The 24,433-nt window shown below is 41.4% G+C and overlaps 1 protein-coding gene across 4 annotated transcripts in view; it reads right to left on the reverse strand.

The window, feature by feature from the left end:
- The window catches only part of LOC112217082 (sodium-coupled neutral amino acid transporter 4-like), a 30,210-nt gene extending 16,037 nt beyond the window's left edge, over window positions 1–14,173 (reverse strand). Inside the window, exons 1-2 of one of the 4 annotated variants that reach the window (XM_024377358.2) lie at window positions 14,070–14,173; window positions 370–594 (exon numbers count right to left, since the gene is read on the reverse strand). In XM_024377358.2, coding sequence (XP_024233126.1) covers window positions 370–482 — 113 coding nt within the window. In that variant the 5' untranslated portion in view covers window positions 483–594; window positions 14,070–14,173. Of the gene's footprint in view, window positions 1–369; window positions 595–4,145; window positions 4,263–14,065 lie in introns of those variants that run through there. The other 3 variants (XM_024377357.2, XM_024402246.2, XM_024402250.2) reach the window with 3 other exon arrangements.
- Between the last annotated feature and the right edge of the window lie 10,260 nt (window positions 14,174–24,433).

Consider the following 24,433-nt stretch of genomic DNA (forward strand, 5'->3'; position numbering starts at 1 on the left):
TATGGCTAGTTTATGAAAGCTATGTTTGGACTTTATGAGTGGTTACAGGGTCAGTTAAGCTAGTTCCAGCTTCTATATGTTCATTTACATTTTTTGGGTGATTGAAGAAATTACAGTGTAGCTAATCTGTTGGTGGTTTACAGTGAAGCTATGAGCTGAGAGATTCTCCTAACCAGTGTATTGAAAAGCATTGTGTACATTAGACAATGATAGGTAGGAGACAATAAATGTATGATAAAGAACATAATTTCTGAACAGTTTGGCAAAGAACACATTCTAGTTGCAACAACTAAGGAAATGTGCTTTCTTTCCTGTTTTCTATCTGTAGAAAGTCTCAGATAAAATAATTCATACAGTATTGAACCACACCTGTTGATGGTGGCCTTCTCTGAGTCGATGGGCTCTGTGAAGCGGTCGTCCAAACTGTCTGTGCTGTCATCGTCTGCCTCCGTGCAGACTTTCTTCAGCTCCATGCGGTCCATGGTTACGGCTATAGTGGTGCGGGGCTGGGGAATGGGTCACGGTCCAAAGCAGAGCAGTTGTACTCGGTAGGTTGGCGTGCTTTATCTCAGCCTTACACTATAGGGCAAATACCTGCAGAAAACGGCAAAGGGAGAGATAGTAAATATTCAGAGAGCTGCTGATGTGGCAGGAAGCCCTTATAACCAGCAAACATACAACCAATCATTCAATGTTGTCTAAACGTTGACTAAAAGTTGTGGGCCTCAACTAGCCATCATTTCTTTGTAATGACACGTTGACTAGCCCTCTATAAAGTGACAATATCCCTAATAAGATACAAAGTAGTACATGTCCAGTCAAAAAGGCCATGGCCACAAGTTCTCTGATTTGACTGTCTAACCTGTCAACAATGAGCTAGTTACTGTTAATGTTATGAAGATACATTCAATGAGTTGTATCTGACTGGCAAGCATTCTAGGGCCTTGACAAAGGACACTTCAAGGGGAAGAAAAGGTGTCGTTCTACACAGACCCTTCTGTGTCACATTCCCCTGAACCCGCAGCACCATTTTATCTCCCCATTCGATACATGTTGGCTGCTCACGCACTTCAGTGAACTATGGCGTTGTTCATAAACGTTCATAAACAATGTTCCTGTCACGCATTGGAATCTTGACGTTCCATGCTGACTGGTTTTGGATACCTTTTGTACTCTGCTATACACTGACAGTTAACAAAATGGCCTCTAACTGTATCAAGTTCAAAAGGATTTTGTAGTCGATGTAGAAGTAATTGTAGTATTTTTTTGCTTAACAGACTGTAAAATCCCATATCAATTGTGACCTCAATTTTACATATCATATTTTTAGAGATTAGCACACATTATTTTCCCCTAAAAGAACCTCTAAGTAACCCTTTCAGACACAAGTCCATGTTCTTTTGCTGCTGTGCAGTTTCCTTTATGATGCTATAACCACATTCAATATAAAACGTGGTGGTTATAGCAAGTCTCAACATTATGTCAAAAACACGCCTGAATCCTAAATTCAGGTCAAAGAGGTCGGCTTATGAGGCAGGCAAGTTTCCAACCAAATGTTCCTAACCTCTGGGAGAGCATGCTACAAAGACCTGTCTGTATTGCTGTCCACGGTAAACCCAATTCAATTGAACGCACCGAGTGCACTGAAGTAGTGGGCCAGCAGGAGGCATGTGTTCATATTTCCATTCTATTGAACATTTGATTGCTGCTATTACATAACAACAAGATGGGGCACTGGGGAGCGCACACAGAGCTCTGCTAAATGATTTTAACAGCCAATTACCCACAGTGCTGTTCTTCCCATACAAAGGCTTCTTTGACAGGAATGGGTAAAAACAGCCGAGCAGCCAGGGCCCTTGTCCATCCAGGTTCCCAAAAGTCGCACCCTGCTCCCTCCCCTGTCCTACCGACCAACACCCCAGTAAAAACACAATGGTGAAACACATCTAAACCTTAGTAACACACATGGATGTACAATGTTGTGACAAAGCCATAAACAAACAGCTATGGAACATAACCTCATCCACCAATCCAAGTCCATGAATTAACATTTCAGCGCTGCCCATCAAAAAACAAGCATTGTAAAAACTCTTTGAAAGGAAGTTTTAGTGCTAGAAAATACATTTCAGTCACATGCTATTTCAACTCTGGCTATTTACACTCTGGCTATTTACACTCTGGCTATTTACACTCTGGCTATTTACACTCTTGCCCCAGACATTGAAAGGCATTAATGAAACTGGGCCAAGTATAAAATCCATCATCCTCACATGAGCGCGCCACATGAGCGCGCCACGTTAACAGTCAATAAAACATTACGTAAATGAGCCTATGCACAGTAGGTCCTCCATGTTGTACCCAGTCAGGACAGAGATCCATGGCCTTCAGGACTGAAACAGGTCATGTAAGGAGTTCCATGTTTCCCTTTAACTCCATTCTGTGGAGAAGTCATAGACAGACTGAACCTGTATCTTACCACACACCTCTATTGTTGTGACTGCTGTCACCTACCCTGTATGGAAACGCATAGCCAAGCCAATCATTAGCTGTTTGTGAAGCATTTTTCTACATACTGCTGTGTGTCCTAGTACATTTCCTATGTCTCTTCTAGATAGACAGATTGACTGGTAGGCCTCTATCTTCGTATTGGTAGATATTTGTATCTTTGTGATCGAAAGTGTGCATTGCATACAAATACAATCAATCATGGTCCCAACTGTACACCTCCCCAGTGTGCTACCCTCGAGGAAATAAGAAGGAACCTGCTCAACCAGACTTCACCCCTCCACCCAGGCAGCTAAGCACTCCACTGCTCCCCGTGCGTATACCTTGTGTTATGCTATGACTAAGCTACCTATAGCCATAGACCCAGCCCCAGCAAAATCCTTGAACCTTTGCCTTTCATGCACATCTGAAATGTATGCTTTACCCACTGTAGTTAAAACCACTGCTACTTTTGCATATGATTGTTTGAAACACGTTTTATATTGAATAACAACAACTGAGTGAATGTGATTTAAAGTTGTTACAGTGTGTTTCTCAATGTGTCTGTGTGTGCATTTGCTGTTTGATAAAACCAATGTGATAAATGCACGCAAGTACAGACGTAGGATTTTAATTTGAGACCATTTTTGTTACAGCAGGAAAAGAATCCTGCAGCAACAGGAAATGTAAATTATTACGTGGATTATAATTAATGGACATTTTGTGTAGGGGTTGATACCTTTTTCGTTAGGGCAAGTCAAGTCTGAAATTTTAAAGTGAAAATCACAAACTTTAGAAGCTTTTTTAAACCTCAAATACACTACAAGTTTGCATGTCCTGCTGTTAAGGAAAATTCCTGCAACAACAGGATGATCAAATTAAGATACGGCACCTGTATGCCAAATCGTTGCATTATCAAACACAATATTTGATACCAAGCCTTGTACATTGTGCAAATCAAGAACCTTCTTGAAAATGCCTAACGCCTAAATCTAATGTAGTGTGCTTGCATACAACAAGGCACTTTTAATAGAAAAGTCAGTTCTGTGACACAACAAACACTGATCAAAACTTGAGATTCTTCTTATCCAATTTGCCAACAGCGTGACATCAATCATCTGAATGGGAAAAACATGAACTTCATTTGTTTTATCTGTCCAAAAGTAGCAGAAAAGGAGTCTGTGCAACTTACATAACACTCAACTCCAAGTTTAAGGACACAACAAAAGTACAGTACCAGAGGATCCCATTCTTACTGGAGGTACACAACACATAATTAGCTCAAAAGATTAGCTCTGTCTAACTCAAACTACCACTCAAGTTATGCAAGTCCCACTTCAGCAGTGGCTTGGTTATCTCAACAACCCAACAAAACATCTAATAAACCCACAAACAAATGCTCAAAGGAAACCAACTGAATACTTCAACCAATGAAATACCTCCCACAATCTCAAAAGCACAAAACAAACTAATTCAGCTAGGTGCATCTAGTTTCTCAAGAAAACTGTGGAAAATTCTCTACTTTTTTCTACAAGATTTTTTATTTTCTCAGCAGTTACAACTTAGTGCCTGCCTATTTGAATAACAAACTTAGACCAAGGTAACTAAAGTTCCCCGACATGAGAAGCAGATAAATCATGTGGGAAAGGAGATATACTCACTCATTCAGAGATGACAGTGTTATTTTTTTGCTTGTTTGGGGGGAGAATGAGGACAGTGCTAGTGAGCAACCAGGAGAGGCAAGAGCTGCTGCTTTTTTGTAACCCAGGTGAGAGGAAGGCTTTTAAAGAGCAGGGGAAGGACCCACCCTGGCCAATCACGTCAGGAGCCTGAAGCCAAAAAATGCCCCGCCCTCCCCCTTTCCCCTAGTGAATAAAAAAGAAGCAAGAGAGAGAAAGGCAGAGAGAGGAATTAATCAGTAGAAGAAGAGAGGGAGGGGTTAGAGAGAGAGAGAGGGACAGCACACAGACATCCTGAAAGCTCGGCCAAGATTGCACAGTGAGCGTTGTTGCATCAACTGCTGTTTGTTCTGTGATGGCCCGCCAAGCACACACCCCGGGTGGTCATCCCTGGGTGCAAATGGTACCGTCCTCATGCTGCGGTCACTGTCCTACCCTGTCCTGCCCTCAACCACACACCCTTCCCTTCCCCCTAACCCTACCCCCTACTACCATGTGTTGACTCAGCGTACCGTTAAGCATTCAGAACCTGCCAGAGACAACTGGCATCCACTGGGGAGGTTGTGACACTGCCCGCCAATCAGGGGCCACAGCTGAGTGTGCCGCTGAGCGCAAGGTCACACTCCGCTGAAGGATGGGGTCTTAACAGTCCAATTTTGTAATCCCCCTCATACACACGTACACACACACACACACATTATACACAGAGAAACTTCAAATCAGACACATGAAATGCTTCTTTTGAGTCCACAACCCACCACATTTTCTGAAATAAAATAAATATGACTGAAAGTGTTGTCTAGTCCACACCTGTTACAGCAGAGAGTATTTTCTGGTCCACACCTGTTACAGCAGAGAGTATTGTCTAGTCCACACCTGTTACAGCAGAGAGTATTGTCTAGTCCACACCTGTTACAGCAGAGAGTATTGTCTGGTCCACACCTGTTACAGCAGAGAGTATTGTCTAGTCCACACCTGTTACAGCAGAGAGTATTGTCTAGTCCACACCTGTTACAGCAGAGAGTATTGTCTGGTCCACACCTGTTACAGCAGAGAGTATTGTCTAGTCCACACCTGATACAGCAGAGAGTATTGTCTGGTCCACACCTGTTACAGCAGAGAGTATTGTCTAGTCCACACCTGATACAGCAGAGAGTATTGTCTGGTCCACACCTGTTATAGCAGAGAGTATTGTCTGATCCACACAAGACATCTGCAGAAGCAGAGCAGTATAGTCACATAACATCACTCACACATACAGATCTAAAATCTCCACAGAATAACCTAAATAGCATGTTGTATATTCACATGTACTATTTGTAACTAGTTACAAGTTAAGAGACAAAACAAACCAATTTTGCAAGTAAGTTATCTCAAACATTCAAAGACTGAGTCAGTCAGGACGATCCAAAGCTGGAAGATATGTCAACTCCATTTATACCTCAACCATCATTCACGGAAAATGATCTACTACTAAGCATCAATAGCCTGAAAACACAAACAAAAATACTCTTCTATGCTACCATTGGCAATGCATCACCACTGTGGCAAATTACATGGAAAATATCCAGCCTATTCAGAGGTGAGTGCAATTTATAAAAAGAAGCTCAGAAATTCAATCAGAGCTCAATCAGAGTGAAATTTTAATGAGAAGGTAAGAGAAATTAATACAGGGAGAATTAAATGAAAATGTTAATTCGTGTGACAGTCCTACTGACCATGCCTGATATCTTCACAGATCTTCACAGACTTCCTTCTGGCTATGGGAGCATTCCTTAAAAGGTGTCACACTTCTGGAGTGCAACGGTTTCACACCAAACGGTCTAAAATCTTTGAGCCAATCATTAGCGGTTCTAGACCAGCCCAGGTCACACAGGAGAAGCGACTGACTGGAACAAGCATTCTCCAGCCACTACTCAAACGCACAGAGATGTGCTTAGTCATTACAACACAAATTCTAAACTACAACACAAAAAGCCTTGACATCAACTTTATTAAGACAATAACTACTACATTGGCTGAAGCAAAGCTCAACATTATAGAAGCCAGTGAAACATTCTAACCAAACATTGTTTTATCATGGCATTTGTCATGTCATATTACATCTCTCACACACAAGATGCATATTTACTCGACCTCACATGGATTGACCACGGAAATAACAACAGCTTAGCCCTCCGACCAGTTGCACTCCTTACCCCAGCTATTTCCCCATGTCAAAACATTCCCATCTTCAAACACTCCTTTTTCAAATGTGGATATAAATGAAACCTTCCTGTAAATATTGTTCCAGTAAACATTTCTTATTGACATTGAGGAACTTACGGAACACTTTGCATTGGGCTCATCTGTATATTAGAGGCCATCTTCAATCAAATCAATGTCCTTTTCTGAAAATCTCAAACATCTACCTGGAGGATTATACAGTACCAAGCATTGTGGATAAAGGGGCTATAAATAAGAGCCAATGTTTTCCTGCTGTATATCAGAAGTTTCAGCTACATGGGCTGAACTTTCTATGGTATTTTTTTACAGTAATTTGAACTCTCTCTCCCTCTGTGTCTCTGTGAAGACCAAGAGCCAGATCCCTGCATTAACTGCATTACTGGAAGTACTTCAACTGTGGTCTCCCAAAAACCCACTGGACTGGAGGCAAATACTCCCCCTCCAACTTATTCACTTTTTACGAGGGGTCTCTGACGTCGGCAGAGTAGGATCTGGCCTGTAGATGCCCTATAGTTGAGTTATCTCTGCAGCAGGAGACCCACATGTTGGGTTAACAGCGGTTGTCAATTACAGGTCAAGGGGCCTCCTGACCTCTCTTATCTTCCAAAACAAAAACACCAAACCAGTCCACTGGCACCAGCAGGTAACTGGAACAGCTGAAACACCATGTCACCGCAATAATACAGGGTCTTGTCCAAAGAAAGACGCATGCACTCTCACAAAATGTACACAGCACTCCAGTCACCAGACTCTTGCCAGCGCAGTCGTTCAGCTAGCCTCATTCCAGCAGCCTCCACAGTTCTCTAACCAATTATAGAAAACAGGAATTTTAAGGCAACCAAAATAAGTCGGTACTCCAGACGCCATGTGACGTGCTGCAAATAGCTCCGGTAGGTGGTGAATGAATGGCCAGATGACATATCACCAGGACGGTAATGGAAAGTGCCGCTTTTGTTGCATCAAACAAACCAACATCTCTTTCCGTCCAACATCAACATTGCTGGAAGAATGTCTGGGCCCTTACATCATAACAGTTTAGAATGTGTTGAGAGACACATTTTGATCTTTGCTATGTAACTCTATGCTTACGTCTGGTGAACCATTGGAAGCCATTAGCCTGTGCACTAACACTGGCATTCAAAAGCAAAGAGGATATAACACAACGCTCCTTCTGGTAATCCCTCAAATGCTCAAAGGTCAATAAGGAATGAATACAGTGCAAGAGATACACCAGCCCTTCCACACACTTGTTACAAATACAACAAGTGTAGACCTTACCATGAAATGCTTACTTACAAGCCCTTACCCAACAATGTAGTTCTAAGAAAAACAGGGGTTAAGAATATATATATTTTTAAATAACAATAACAAGGCTACATACAGGGGGTACCGGTACCGAGTCAATGTGGGGGGAACAGGTTAGTCAAGGTAATTGAGGTAACATACACATGTAGGTTGGGGTAAAGTGACTATGCATTGATAATAAACAGTGAGTAGCAGCAGCGTAAAAAAAAAGGGGGGTCAATACTAATAGTCCGGGTACAAGATGATGTCAAAAAAGACTCAGGTTACAGTGATCAGCTGACACCTCAGGGAAGTTTAGGAGAAAGTCAAGTGTATCCTGCATGTGGGACTACTCCGAAATTCACAGAGTAGAGTTACATCCGTGAAGATTCTTTAATGGCATTGTCGAAGAGGTTTACAACCAGTCAAAGCACATATCAAGAAGCACCAAGCAGAGACGCATCAGTTCCCTTTTTTACAGTATGACTCGGCCGGGGATTACATTAATATCTCCACAAGGTTGGTGGTATTAATGTGTTCTAACCACCCTGTCAGTCAAGCTGATACCCACAAATCAACTATTTAGATGTTGTCTGCACATGCAAGTTAATTATGAGTGGCATGTACATCTCGTTCTCTCTCACAGACGTGTCACATTCTACATGTCCACTCTCCGAGTCTCCCTGCCATAATTTCAGCTCCACCATAAATGCCTTGGGTGTTATGGGAGCCCAGTTCAAGATGGGGTTGACTCGTGTAGCCTACCTGGATGCATCTGATCCACTGCTTATCTACACTAGCTAGTTACTATTGTTGGCTGTGTGAGTCCTTGTATCCATCTGTACAACTAGAAAAGCTTTGAATGTCGGCCACTGATCAGTTTTAAGCCCCGTGTTGAATTTAGGTGTCCCTTCTTTCCATTCAACTCGCGAGAATGGTTTCTGAATGTCGGAAACTCAAATTTGCAAATGCAGCATTTAGCTATTCACATAGAAAAGGTTGCTTCATAACACTGCTGCTATTCACCTGTATGGTATCAGTAAATACCCAAAGGTATCCATCCAAAAACTTGCAAGGTGTTTGGTTAGGCCTTTGCCAATAACATCTAACAAGTAGGTGTGTTCGCTAGCATTCCCACAGGTCAGAGCATGTGAGTTGGCATCGATGGAGATGAACATGTGGGTTGAGGGTAAAGCTCCAAAACATGCAAATATTTCCATGAGGATCTCCATACACATTGACTACAGCCAAATAGTGCATTTGTTAAGAACCAAGTTAGCATTGAGAGCACAAGATATCTTAAAGAACCCATGTTAGCATTAAGCACAAGTTAGCCCAAAGAACACAAGTTAGCATTGAGAGAACAAGATTGCCTCAAGAACACAGGTTAGCACTGAGAACACAGGTTAACAATGAGAAAACAATTTAGCACTGAGAACACAGGTTATCCTTGAGAACACAGGGTTGGATTCATCTATGGGGTTTGACTTAGAGCATAGCTGGGCTGGAGTGGGAGAAATTATCTGATAGCGGCTGAGAGACTCCCATCAGGCCAAAGTCCACATAGCAACAGAGCTAAATATAAGTCATTCCTCAGAACCTCACATCTCTACACTAGCTGTGACATGCCTGCCATGCTTTTACCACTTCATGCAACACTTACACCTGAATCTATCAAACCAATACAGTGCTGTAGAAGTGCACAAGGCAAACTGTTCAAGAGAACATCTGGTTTAGTATAAAAGATCTTGGCAACCCATGTGAAAGTATCAATATTGTTCAAGTTCATTCTCTCAGTGAAATCTGCTAAACATGAAACACACGAGAATCTGACTGCCGATAGGTACTTATCAAAGTAGGAGGCCAATCCTTCTCTTGCTAGAACAAATGGCGTACCTTCGGTGTACTCGTAGAATCGCAATGGTCGGCAGTGGCCAACAACTTGACTTTGAGCCAATCAGAGAGCACAAACCTACACATGGTGAAGCCGAAAGGAGTGACAATAAAAAGGGAAAAAGGAGAGCTAATCCACCCTTTATAATTAGAATTGTTCTACCTAAAACAATAAAGCTGCATAAAACATAGAAAATCTATAGCAACTGTTTACATCTTTTACGTCTAGGTAAGGAGTTTTGTACTTTTTCTGGTAGGTTTGATAATGTGTACTAGCTTATTAGTTAGCTAGCTGGCTAACGTCAGCTTGCTTAGTGAGCAACCGTCACACACACTTCATAGTAACAAATGGGGTGGTAAGTGCAGCACAATACACACAACACTAACCAAGCATGCTACCTAGCCACAGTAGCTAGTAAAATTATAATTAAATCACAAGGTATTTGTTTCCATGAAGCAGCAGCTGCCTGTAGCTGTTGAGAGTCAATGCAGTATCTTTACTTTACCTAGCTAGCACATCATGCTAACCATTTAGCTAACGTTAGCCAGCTAGCTAAAACTGTATATATGGACTGTATGCGATCATGGAGAGTACATACAACTCTACTGCCACCTTCTGGCATGGTGTATTTTAATAAGGCTGAGTGGCTGACGACTTCAAGGTCTTTGCTGTCTGAACATAGAAGAGATTGGCTGCCAACACTGTTGAGAGGTGCTAAGTACTGTCGGCAGGCAAACGTTTGACAATCCTACTAGTGTGTCTGAGCCATTGTACTTCAGAATTGGAGTTGGGCTTGGTCAAAGAAAATAGAGGCCATCAATGTACAAAGGTACAGTATGAGTTACAGTCGCAAGCATGTACTGTACTAATCATAGGAGGTAGGTTGCACCTTAATTGGGGAGGATGGGCTCATAATAATGGCTGGAGCAGAATATGTGGAATGGTATCAAATACATATGGTCTCCATGCGACTATGTACATACGTATGACTCAGTGACCTTGTTGTACATACTTCTTTGCTCATGCCTTAGCATCAATACAGGCATTTCTCATGCTGTACATAATTTTGTAAAAATAATAATGAATGTACATACTCATGACAATCTTGTGAAGAGTGCGGTGATATGTATTGGTCTTGTCAGCACAAGAGCCTGATGTATGAGGCCCTGCTATTACTACGGTATAATCAAATACAACAATGTGTGACCAGGTTTGTGGTGAAGAGGATCACCCAAAGCATGGTCCCTGCATGTTTGAGCTGGACCTCTGCAGTAAGATCTATTTTGTTGGCCTGCTGGGATTCAGGCTGTAGTCGTTGTTGCTTCCTGGTACTGTACATGGTCCGTCGTAACTTTGTTTGTGAACACTTTCCCCAGGTCCCCCATGTTCTGATGGTCTTATCAGTCCCTATTGATCTGTCCATGGCTTTTGTTGGCTGATGACGAAGTTGCACTGCTTGACGTAGGCCCACATCTGAGTGGCCTTGAATTTGCTAGGCGAGGAGGGTGCTCCCGGGGACAGGTAAGGCCCTGCATGTCATTAGCCGCTTGCTCATAATTGCGCAATATCCGAGCCAGTACGTGCTGGCACCTGAGACATTTGAAACCGAGACTCATTTTTTAAAATAATTTATTTCACCTTTATTTAATTTCTTAGGGATAGCCCCCCCCCCTTTTTTTTGCCTAAATGACATACCCAAATCTAACTACCTGTAGCTCAGACCCTGAAGCAAGGATATTCATATTCTTGGTACCATTTGAAAGGAAACACTTTGAAGTTTGTGAAAATGTGAACTGAATGTAGGAGAATACAACACAATAGATCTGGTAGAAGAAAATACAAAGAAAAAAACAACCGGTCTTTTTCTACCACCATCTTTGAAATGCAAGAGAAAGATCATAGTTAGATAGAGCCATCACTCTGGTTGTAAATATGCAATAGGATGTGGTATTACATTAATCAATGCAGGTTAGTCTCATAGAGATAAGATCAATTATTAAGAGACCTGGTTCAAAGCCATTTCACAAAAATGAAAGCTAGTCTAAGAAATATTTCTTACCATCACTAGTGCAGGGCGTATTTAAGTTCCATATTCTTATTGTTCAAACTATTTAGTCATTGCATTATGCAATAGTAGTGGTAAGAATAGCCAGCCCTCACATTGTATGCCCTTCTCAGATTTCAAAAGGACATAGTGACAGTGTTTTGGAAAATCACCCCGAAATCCTTTGATTCCTTGGTGGAATAATAGTGGATTAGTGTTAATAGTAGCTGCCATGCACCACGCACCTCAAACACGACTTTGCGACCGGCTTAAGGGTAAGTTTGCTCTGTTCCACACAGTCTCAATTGCATCAGCCGTCATTGCTCGAACATGAACAGCTCTGGGCTTTTTGACCTACATCTGTTCGGTCATTCAAGACCCTACATCACACACCTCATACTGACCAATGAAAAGAGCATGCCCATTTCTCTACCCCCACTGACATGTGTGTGCAGAGAAAAAGTGGCAGGGCCTGCCCCTGCATTTGAACACACCTGCACACTGCTGACATGAAGGTCTTTGACATAGAATGAACCCATTTTCTATTAGACCGTAAACAATCAAAGGTGTACAGTGTTCTCTGTAATAGCCTAGGCTTCTGTCTGTCACCGAATGGTTACATCAGTAGATTAGCTGTGAAATCAAGATATCAAATGTGAAAAGTATTTCTCACAATTTGCAAATCATTTCCCATCTTTGTCTCTATAATTTGTGTTACCATTTGTGAGAATAAATAAAAAACACCACATCTTTACACTTTATTAATAATAGTCCCTTTGACAGGTGTCAAAAGAGGCTCCACAGAGATGACAAATTTACCTTATTTTATGGATACCTAGAAAATAGTCTGTGGACACAGTCAGCAACCCAAGATGTGGGTTGGATTTTACCAAGCAACAATTTAGTAATTGCATTGTAAAGTTCAAAATAATGGGAACTGTATGACCCCTTTTTGTATGCTCTATATAACAGACCTGTACTTTCACCATGATACATTCGGAAGTTAGACATTTTGTTGAAGCTTCATGTTTAACTTCCTGAACCTTCATGCCATAAAAACATTTCACTAATTTGTGAAATTTTGCTCAAATACTAACCTATACGTGTGCTGCACTTTTAAACATCAGCACTTGTCTACATATGTGCGAAACATTACCATTTAGGGACACACTTGAGGTCAGGTCATCTGAATTTGGTTGCCCAACTCAAAACCAATATTACTTAAAATAATCCCATCTCACAGTAGTCTAAAAAGTATGTTATTGGTGGCAAAAGTAACATACTAATGCATGCAGTTTCAGTGGAAGTTCACCAGACAATACATATAAATCTTTCCCTGAGTCACTTACTTTATTTGTATTTATGATATATGTCTGAACCTCTGTTATGGTAGGCTCACTGGGTTAATAATGTATGCTACAACCGATGCTGGTACAGAGAGGAGTGTTTTTAAACCACATGGATTTGAGAACCCTGCACTTTTACAATATATCTAGGTTTACATCTTCAAATAAAAAAGTAGCAAATAGAGAAGTGAAATTAAATCTGAATATTATCTGAGCCTATCCCTATCAACGACATAAAGAAAAAGTATACGGGTTAAAATGACTTAACCCTTTCGGAATCTTCCAGATATACGCTCCTCCCCAATCAACGAAAGAAGGTAGAATCTGTCTGTAGGCTAAACCACACACTCCAAAATACCTTTCTCGTTTATTTCACATGTCCAGATATTTCTACTATATTTATAATTGTAAAACTATTAAAAACACACAGATACAGAAATTGTATTCAAAAATAACTATTAATCCTATGTAAACTTTATAACTCCGACAGTGTCGTTGTGAAGGTTATTGAATGGTAAAAATAATAATTTCCACGTTCCTTTGTAGTATGCGAAATGCACACGCAGGGCAGTTGCAAACATTGGAAGAAACTGCATTGTTTCTTATCCAAAACACATAAAAATATTTAATTCATTTGGCTAGTAAGTGAATTACACATGTAATATCACTTACTGGCGTTATAATAATAATTAACGGTCTACAATAAAATATTCGCCATTCATGTAAACTACACGACACATTCGACACGTGTTATTTTCGCGAAAAAAATATATTATTTAACATTCCGGCTACACCAAACACAGAAAATATACTCCAGGGCTAATACCTAAGAACGTGTTTTAAATATCCCATAGTTCCTTTAAACGACACATTTATTGGCTAAACAAATTACCTGAGAGATTAAACGGCAATTTTCAGCCTTGGATAATTACTCTTGTGGATGTTTTGTCAATAATGTCAACATTAACCATTAGCTTTCCGGTGCGAATTGAAATGGGATACAGTGTTTCAAAATTCCGACGTTGACAAACAAGTATGCAATACCTACACAACTATTGGAGAACATATACAGGCTAAACATTGGAAAAAAGCTTAAATGGGGACCTACCTACATAAATTTTAATTGTTCGGGGCTTCAGAGGTGGAGGACAAGTAAGCGTAGTGAACACCAGTAAGGGAGACCCTTCCCATTTAACAACCGAGGGACACAGTGGAAATTTCCACCATGTGATGGCAACTCTTCAAGCATCATGTTTCACTACCAAGACACCCTCCGACTAAACGCAACCAATTGTTGTATCTCACAGTCCTCGATAGGCAATGGCAGAACATAAAAGTTGTATGTTGTATGATGGACAGTGACTGTGGTCGACTAAAATATGTCAAACGTAGGCAATATGAAGAGCACAATTGATTTTGGAGCGCCTTCACGTTGGTGTAATTCATTTGTTGACACTACACATTCTGTTTGTAGAGTAGACGCAGTCAAGGAGTGGGCACGGTTACCATTGTTTGCGCGCGCTGCATAAAGTTTACAAAAACCTTCAATTGTGGATGCATTTTCATTCAACACGTTCACTTTCAAATTAATTTCAGTTTGATAACTGATTTTAAGAAAGTAATTACTTATATGAAATAATTGAACATTGCAACAACCAACAGTGTTTTTCTAAAGATGTCTTGTCTTCGTAATCCTAGAACTAAATCCTAGAGCATTAGGGAAAGTGTTTTGCAGTTTATTACTGTAGGGCAAGCTATGCTAAAAATGAAGACAATGAGTTTATTATAGATTACATTTTCATAACCCAGGTATCATAATAATGCATTAAAAACAATTGCCACCTAGTCAGTCACCATCATTTCAGGTAAAATATTGATATAGGACAAGTAGCTTAATTATGTTGGCCTTTTGCATTTTGGTAGGCCGTAATTGTAAATAAGAATTTGTTGTTAATAACTGACTTGCCGAGTTAAAATAAAGGTTATATAAAAAAAATATTAAATAAATATGCTCACTCCACTTTACAACAATTTATGAATGGTTTAATATATGTGTAATATATACAGCCACAGAGATCTCATAAAGACATGGTGCTAACTTTTTTATTTATTTTTTAGCTACATAAATTGCCTAACAACCTACTACAGATGTAGAATCATAATTTGATCACCCTGTTGCGGGATAACTTTTCTTGTAGTGTATTTGAGGTTTAAAAACGCTTCTGAAGTTTGCAATTTCCACTTTGAAATTTCAGATTTGATTTTCCCTTACAAAAATGTATCAACCTCTACAAAGAGTTATATGAATTATAATCCACATATTTCTAATTTCCTGTTGCTGCAGGATTATGTTCCTGCTGTAGCAAACTGGCTCAAATTAAGATCCTACAACTGTATGCAATTGTCTGTATTTAAAAAAATTATTGTTACAAGGTAATAACACCCCATATAGTGACCTCATAGTTGGTGAGCTGAATAGAAAATGTTCTATACAGTAGCAAGTCAGATGCGAGGACGTCAATGGAGCCAATGTAATCAAAGAACAGAGTGAGCTGTATAAATTGGATACATAAAATAACCAGCTCAACTGGCTATACTTTGCTTGTCTCAGCAGCTCATAAAATCAGCTTTAACATTCTCAAAGCTGTGAGTCAGCAACGAACCGATAGAGCAAGCCTGCTAAGCAAACTAAAAACTATATAATACATTACCAAAAAAATTGAAAATCTTCATTCATGCACTGAAGATGATATTGACACAAATTATTTTCCTGCAATTAACAACAGATTTAAAACTTTGGCATGACAAGGTTTCATCAATAACTCCACAAACCAATCAAAAGGGACATATTCAGCCCAACTTGGTTTCCTGATAAGTTAAAAACAACTTCCTGTTCAGCGAGAAAGCAGTCATACTAATAACAAATGAGTATGTAGAATTATTTTCGTTTTGCACTATATATATTTTTTTCAAGTGCAAAATAGTCCTCTTCTGGACTTTCCCTGAATAATGGCTGATTAAACAAGGCCTAGCTAGTGAAATAGTCAATATGACATTTATTTTTTTATTTCACCTTTATTTAACCAGGTAGGCTAGTTGAGAACAAATTCTCATTTGCAACTGCGACCTGGCCAAGATAAAGCAAAAGCAGTTCGTCACATACAACAACACAGAGTTACACATGGAATAAACAAACATACAGTCAATAATACAGTAGAAAAAGTCTATATACAGTATGTGCAAATGAGGTAGGATAAGGGAGGTAAGGCAATAAATAGGCCATGGTGGCGAAGTAATTACAATATAGCAATTAAACACTGGAATGGTAGATGTGCAGAATATATATATATATATTTATATATATATATATATGTATATATGAATGTGCAAGTAGAGATACTGGGGTGCAAAGGATCAAGATAAATACCAAAATACAGTATGGGGATGAGGTAGTTGGATGGGCTATTTACAGATGGGCTATGTACAGGTGCAGTGATTTGTGAGCTGCTCTGACAACTGGTGCTAAAACCTACGTAGTGAGGGAGATGTGTCTCCAGCTTCAGTGATTTATGCAGTTTGTTCCAGTCATTGGCAGCAGAGAACTGGAAGGAAAGGCAGCCAAAGGACGAATTGGCTTTGGTGGTGACCAGTGAGATATACCTGCTGGAGTGTCTGCTACGGGTGGGTGCTGCTATGGTGACCAGTGAGCTGAGATAAGGTGGGGCTTTACCTAGCAGAGACTTGTAGATGACCTGGAGCCAGTGGGTTTGGCGATGAGTATGAAGCGAGGGCCAGCCAATGAGCGAGTACAGGTCGCAGTGCTGGGTAGTATATGGGGCTTTGGTGACAAAATGGATGGCACTGTGATAGACTGCATCCAATTTGTTGAGTAGATTGTTGGAGGCTATTTTGTAAATGACATCGCCGAAGTCGAGGATCGGTAGGATGGTCAGTTTTACGAGGGTATGTTTGGTAGCATGAGTGAAGGACGCTTTGTTGCGAAATAGGAAGCCGATTCTAGGTGTGGAGAGCATGCATTTAATTTTACTTGCATTTAAGAGCAGTTGAAGGAGAGTTGTATGGCATTGAAGCTCGTCTGGAGGTTAGTTAACACAGTGTCCAAAGAAGGGCCAGAGGTATACAGAATGGTGTTGTCTGTGTAGAGGTGGATCAGAGAATCACCAGCAGCAAGAGCGACATCATTGATGTATACAGAGAAGAGAGTCGGCTCGAGAATTGAACCCTGTGGCACCTCCATAAAGACTGCAGAGGTCCGGACAACAGGCCCTCCGATTTGACACACTGAACTCTGTCTGAGAAGTAGTTGGTGAACCAGGCGAGGCAATCATTTGAGAAACCAAGGCTGTTGAGTCTGCCGATAAGAATGTGGTGATTGACAGAGTCGAAAGCCTTGGCCAGGTCGATGAATACGGCTGCACGGTAATGTCTCTTATCGATGGCGGTTATGATATCGTTTAAGACCTTGAGCGTGGCTGAGGTGCACCCATGACCAGCTCTGAAACCAGATTGCATAGCGGGAGACGGTACGGTGTGTTTCGAAAAGGTCAGTAATCTGTTTGTTAACTTGGCTTTCAAAGACCTTAGAAAGACAGGGTAGGATAGATACAGGTCTATAGCAGTTTGGGTCTAGAGTGTCTCCCCCTTTGAAGAGGGGGATGACCGCGGCAGCTTTCCAATCTTTGGGAATCTCAGATGATACGAAAGAGAGGTTGAACAGGCTAGTGATAGGGGTTGCAACAAATTCGGCAGATAATTTTAGAAAGAGAGGGTCCAGATTGTCTAGCCCGGCTGATTTGTAGTGGTCCAGATTTTGCAGCTCTTTCAGAACATCCGCTATCTGGATTTGGGTGAAGGAGAAATGGGTAGGCTTGGGCGAGTTGCTGTGGGAAGTGGAGGGCTGTTAACCGGGTTAGGGGTAGCCAGGTGGAAAGCATGGCCAGCCGTTGAAAAATGCTTATTGAAATTCTCAATTATAGTGGATTTATCGGTGGTGACAGTTTCCTAGCCTCAGTGCAGTGGGCAGCTGGGAGGAGGTGCTCTTATTCTCCATGGACTTTACAGTGTCCCAGAACTTTTTTGAGTTTGTGCTACAGCATGCAAATTTCTGGTTGAAAAAGCTAGCCTTATCTATCCTAACTGCCTGTGTATATTGGTTCCTAACTTCCCTGAAAAGTTGCATATCACAGGGGCTATTCGATGCTAATGCAGAACGCCACATGATGTTTGGAAAGAACCAAGGGCTATATCTGTTCTTGGTTCTACATTTTTTGAACGGGACATGCTTATTTAAGGAAGGCACTTTTAAAGAATACCCAGGCATCCTCTACTGACGGGATGAGGTGAATATCCTTCCAGGATACATGGGCCAGGTCGATTAGAAAGGCCTGCTCGCTGAAGTGTTTTAGGGAGCGTTTGACAGTGATGAGGGGTGGTCGTTTGACCGCAGTCCCATTACGGATGCAGGCAATGAGGCAGTGATCGCTGAGATCTTGGTTGAAAACAGCAGAGGTGTATCTGAAGGGCAAGTTGGTTAAGATGATATCTAGGAGGGTGCCCGTGTTTACAGATTTGGGGTTGTACCTGGTGGGTTCATTGATAATTTGTGTGAGATTGAGGGTATCAAGTTTAGATTGTAGGATTTTCTGGGTGTTAAGCATGTCCAGTTTAGGTCACCTAGCAGCACGAGCTCTGAAGATAGATGGGGGCAATCAATTCAAATATGGTGTCCAGGGCACAGCTGGGGGCAGAGAGTGGTCTAGAGCAAGCGGCAACGGTGAGAGACTTGTTTCTGGAAAGGTGGATTTTTAAAAGTAGAAGCTCAAATTGTTTGGGTACAGACCTGGATAGTAAGACAGAACTCTGCAGGCTATCTCTGCAGTAGATTGCAACACCGCCCCCTTTGGCAGTTCTATCTTGTCGGAAGATGTTATAGTTTGGGATGGACATTTCAGGGTTTTTGTTGGTCTTCCTAAGCCAGGATTCAGACATGGCTAGGACATCCGGGTTGGCAGAGTGTGCTAAAGCAGTGAATAAAACAAACTTAGGGAGGAGGCTTCTAATGTTAACATGAATGAAACCAAGGCTTTTACGTTTACAGAAGTCAACAAAAGAGAGCACCTAGGGAGTAGGAGTGGAGCTAGGCACTGCAGGGCCTAGATTAACCTCTACATCACCAGAGGAACATAGGAGGAGTAGGATAAAGGTATGGCTAAAGGCTGGTCGTCTATTACGTTCAGAACAAAGAGTAAAAGGAGCAGGTTTCTAGGCGCGATAGAATAGATTCAAGGTATAATGTACAGACAAAGGTATGGTAGGATGTGAGTACATTGGAGGTAAACCTAGGCATTGAGTAATGATGAGAGAGATATTGTCTCTAGAGACATTTAAACCAGGTGATGTCACCGCGTATGTGGGAGGTGGAACTAAATGGTTGGTTAAGGCATATCGAGCAGGACTAGAGGCTCTACAGTGAAATAAGACAATAATCACTAACCAGGAAAGTAATGGACAGGGCATATTGATATTAGGGAGAGGCATGCATTGCCGGGTGATCACAGGGGTCCAGTGAGTGGTTGGGCTGGCTGGAGACATGGCGATTCAGACAGCTAGCAGGCCGGGGCTAGCAAGCTAGCAGAAGGGTCTTAGAGGGATGTCTCGGTGGAGGAAAGTCTGTTTTACCCTCCGCGTGTGGTGACGTCGATAGACCAGTCGTTATAGATTAGTAGGGTTCCAAGTTACAGAGGTGTCCAAGTCCAATTGGCCAAATAGATATAGTGGCCCAAGAAATTGGCCGATGGATCTATTCAGCTACCAGTCCAATATGCTCTAGACAGCTAGCGGGCCGTGGCTAGCAGCTAGCGGGCCGCGGTTAGCAGGCTAGCAGATGGGCATTCAGGGGACGTCGCAATGTAGGGGCCAGTTGAGTACCTCCTTGAGCAGATTACGTCGTAATCCAGTCGTGAAGGATCGGCGGGGTTCCGTGCCCCGTACCGTCAGTAAAAGGGGTCCGGGTATTGTAGCCAGGAGTGGCTGATGGGCCTCTTCAGCTAGCTGGTAGAATGGGCCTAACATGGGCTAGCTCCAGACTAATTGGTGCTTGCTTCGGGACAGACATTAGCCAAGAGTAGTCACTCGGGTAGCAGCAACATTATTACCTTGCACACCATTTTTTTAAGGTTCAGGGTTCAAGTTTTAGTCTACTATGTGCACTATTTCGACTGTGACGGCCATACATTATAAAGTGGTTCATGAGCGGCATGTCATCTTGATCAATGGCAGGACTTTGACAAGTCTATTTATGTGACTACTGGCAAAAACATATTCCCCATGATTTTGGAGCAAAGTCTCATGATTACTCTGTCTGACCATACAGTCTCTCTAAAAACAACAAATGCTGCTCAGATTAAAAACATACTTGAATGTCACTAGTCACTAGTCAGGTCAGTCAGTTTCTGATTTTTACTTGTGAGGATGAGATGCTATTCTGGCATTATCCTTTGTGTTCTGGGTTGAAAAGCATGGCTTCTAGAGACCTTGTTTTATATGAAATTCAATTACATATTTTATCCATTCTGTTTGTATGACTTTTATTTAATTTAACCTTTATTTTAGCTATAGATATAGTTGTAATTTTTTTGTCACTCAAACACCACATGAATACACATTAGACATGGCAAAATGTATAGAATTGCAGGAAAGAAGCTTAACAGCTGCAAAATTCAGTGCTTATTCCCATAGAAATAGGTGAGGGGGGGGGAAATATCACATAGACATCAATTGTCAACATACAGTACAGATGTAGGGGGGGACGCGGAATGTTCCCCAATGCTGGAAGGGGGCCCTGAATGAAAAAGCTTGGGAACACCTGATCTAAGTGACAACTACATAACCCATATATACCGTACCGTATGATGTTTTGGTCGCAAACTTCATGTTGGTATATCACATAGACATCAATTGTCAACATCAATTGCTGCAGGAAAATTACCATGCTGCAGGAAAATAATCATGCAGCAACAGGAAATGTTGTTTATTATGCGGATTATAAATAATGGACATTTTTGTAGGGGTTGATACATTTTTCTTGCTCAGGGGCAGAACAACAGACATTTACCTTGTCAGCTCTGTGATTTGATCCAGCAACCTTTCAGTTACTGGCCCAACACTCTAACCACTAGGCTACCTCTAGGCTATCTGCCACACTACAGTACATCAGCAGATGGTGAGTATGTTACTCTAATATTTCTCTATCAGGACTCTGATTCTGGATCTGCTATTATTAATGGATAAATTATCTCTAAACAATTTCACTGAAGTCCATGGAGAGGCTGGCTTCTGTCGTGCATTATCTGAGATCAGCTGTCTCATGCTCTGGTTTAGAGAGTGACACCTACTAAAGCACTCACAGGAGGAGGGTCAGTGCCTACCAGCTGACAGTGATTAAAGACTCCTACACTGTAATGAAGTTTGCAATGAAGACATGTAGGTCTGATCTAGGGAACCATTTGAGGATAGGAGTCAGGTGACGCCAGAGCAGACACGGCATGGGTGCCGGTATTCCCTTTGAAATAAATATTTTCCCTTTTGTATATTTAACCGTGATACCAAGCATTTCTAATAAACATACTAGTTAAATATGTATTGCCAGTAACAGTGTGCTACATCAATAATTCACCATGTTTTTACAAGTTCTGCTTTATGATAAAGGAGGTATAAACAGCATTTGGGGTGGGTATGATATTACAAGAAACAGCCTGTTTAAAAGGGGAGGATGATATAGCAGAATGATGACTTCTATGTGGGATTGAGTAAAGGTACCTGATGGTAAAATCACGGGCACACATTGTGCACACACTCCTCAGGTTCCTGCGTCAGAGTGGCTGAGGCGTTGGGTATTTCACAGAGGTGGGAAACATGGCTTGCAGAGGTGGCTGACCCAGTTAGCTGAAATAGACTGGCTTTAGATTTGGGGAGGGGACACAGATAGGGGTTTGGGGGGGGTGCGGGGGTACAGGGGTCAGGAGTGACGTGACAGGTGTGACTGGGGTCACAGTCCCCAGAGTAACCTCATACTAGTATAATGCTCACGCCACCTTCCCATACTCAATTCTCCTACTCAAAACAAAGCTTTCAAAACGAGACCCTCCCCACTCACTATGCCACCCCCCAAAAACCTCTCAATAATTGTTTCTCATGATGTATTGGAAATTGCCATTGAATTTCCCTTGTAGTAATAATGGTGAATTGGATTTAAATACTATTTTAGCAGGTGTTCAAAAACCTTTAGGTGGGGGGGGACTTAGTAAAGACTTGGAATAAAAACGGGTATGGTCTATAAAGGTACAACGATCTGTGCAGTGTGACCATTTTTTACATTTTAGTAGACACTCTTATTCAGAGAGACTTACAGGAGCAATTAGGGTTAAGTGACTTGCTCAAGGGCACATTGACAGATTTCACCTTGTCAGCTCAGGGATTTGAAACCAGCAACATTTTGGTACTGGCCCAACCTCTTAATCACTAGGCTACCACCCAGCCCAGAATTAGTGCAACCTGTAATAGTAGAATGGTAATTTGGACTATTGTAAGATGTCTGATTTTAGTGAGTTCTAACAACACCTTAAAGTGATAGTTCTCTCTTTTTACATTTTAGCTTCTTTTTTACTTCCCTGGGACGTTATCATTTCCTCCAACATGTTTTTAAATTCGTTAGCTTGTTATTTAGCAACGTACAAAATCTCCTGGCTAGCATTTTTGGAGAATGCCATTTTTGGAGAATGACATTTTTGTTGCTACATTGTTTAATCTACTTATAGCCAGACATTTTGCCAGATAAACAATAGGAAACCATCTGTATTATGGAAAGATTATATCACCTTTTTATACCAACAAATCCCTAATTTGCTCTTGGGGATAAAGCAACCAATTTATAGTAAAATAAAATAAAAGCTTATCCTGGTCTTTCTCTGTGAAAGCTGAATGGTTTTCAACATAGCATGTATTGATCAGATATGGGTGCGTCTTTAGCTTGCAGGTATAGCTCTATAAATACCAAGAGAGTTTATGCAACAAATACTGCATATTTTGATCTGTTAGCCAAATGGGAGTCCCTCCATTGAAACAGGTCTAGTGTTTATACAAGTTCTGATGTTATTTTAGCCATGACTGTGCCCATCTGTCTTTAAAAGAAATAAAATGTTATTAGTCACATACACGTATTTAACAGATGTTATTGTGGGTCTAGCTAAATGCTTGTGTCCCTAGCTCCAACAGTGCAGTAGTATCTAACAATTCACAACAATACACAAATCTAAAAGTAAAATAATTGAGTTAAGATATGTATGAATATTAGGACGAGCAATGTCGGAGTGGCATTGACTAAATACAGTAGAATAGAATTAAGCAATAAGGCCCAAGGGGGTGTGGTATATGGCCAATATATCACGGCTAAGGGCTGTTCTTACGCACGACGCATTGCGGAGTGTCTGGACACCGCCCTTAGCCGTGGTATATTGGCCATATACCACAAACCCCCAAGATGCCTTATTGCTATTATAAACTGGTTACCAATGTAATTGGAGCAGGAAAACAAATGTTTTGTCATACCTGTGTTATACGGTCTGATATACCACTGCTGTCAGACAATCAGCATTCAGGGTTCAAACCACTCAGTTTATAATACAGTATATACATATGAGATGATAAAGCAGTATGTAAACATTATTCAAATGACTAGTGTTCCATTATTAAAGTGGCCAGTGATTCCAAGTCTATGTATATAGGGCAGCAGCCTCTAAGGTGGTAGCCGGCTAGTGATGGCTATTTAACAGTCTGATGTCCTTGAGATAGAAGCTGTTTTACAGTCTCTCTGTCCCAGCATTGATGCACATGTACTGACCTCGCCTTCTGGTTGACAGTGAGGTGAACATGCCATGGCTCAGGTGGTTGATGTCCTTGATGATCCTTAGGGCCTTCCTGTGACATCGGGTGCTTGTAGGTGTCCTCGAGGGCAGGCAGTGTGTCCCCAGGGATGCGTTGGGCAGACCGTACCACCCTCTGGAGAGCCCTGTGGTTGCGGGCGGTGCAGTTGCCATACCAAGCGATGATACATCCCGACAGGATGCTCTCAATTGTGCATCTGTAAAAGTTTCTTAGGGTCTTAGGGGCCAAGCCAAATTTATTCAGCCCCCTGAGTTTTAAAGGTGCAATATGCAGAAATTTCTTTGCCATTTCCTGGTTGCTAATTTCAGTTTGTGACAAAACAAACAAGAAAGTATAGAGCCTTCAAATTCAACTCTGGACCTCGAAGCCAGTTCCACTTCATTTTTTAATTGTTCCCCTTTAATAAGGGACTGATTTAGACCTGGGACACCAGGTGGGTGCAATGAATTATCAAGTAGAACAGAAAACCAGCAGGCTCCGGACCTCGTAGGGTAAGAGTTGAATACCCCTGGTG

This window comes from Oncorhynchus tshawytscha, linkage group LG17, assembly GCF_018296145.1.
Source record: "Oncorhynchus tshawytscha isolate Ot180627B linkage group LG17, Otsh_v2.0, whole genome shotgun sequence".
NCBI lineage: Eukaryota > Metazoa > Chordata > Actinopteri > Salmoniformes > Salmonidae > Oncorhynchus > Oncorhynchus tshawytscha.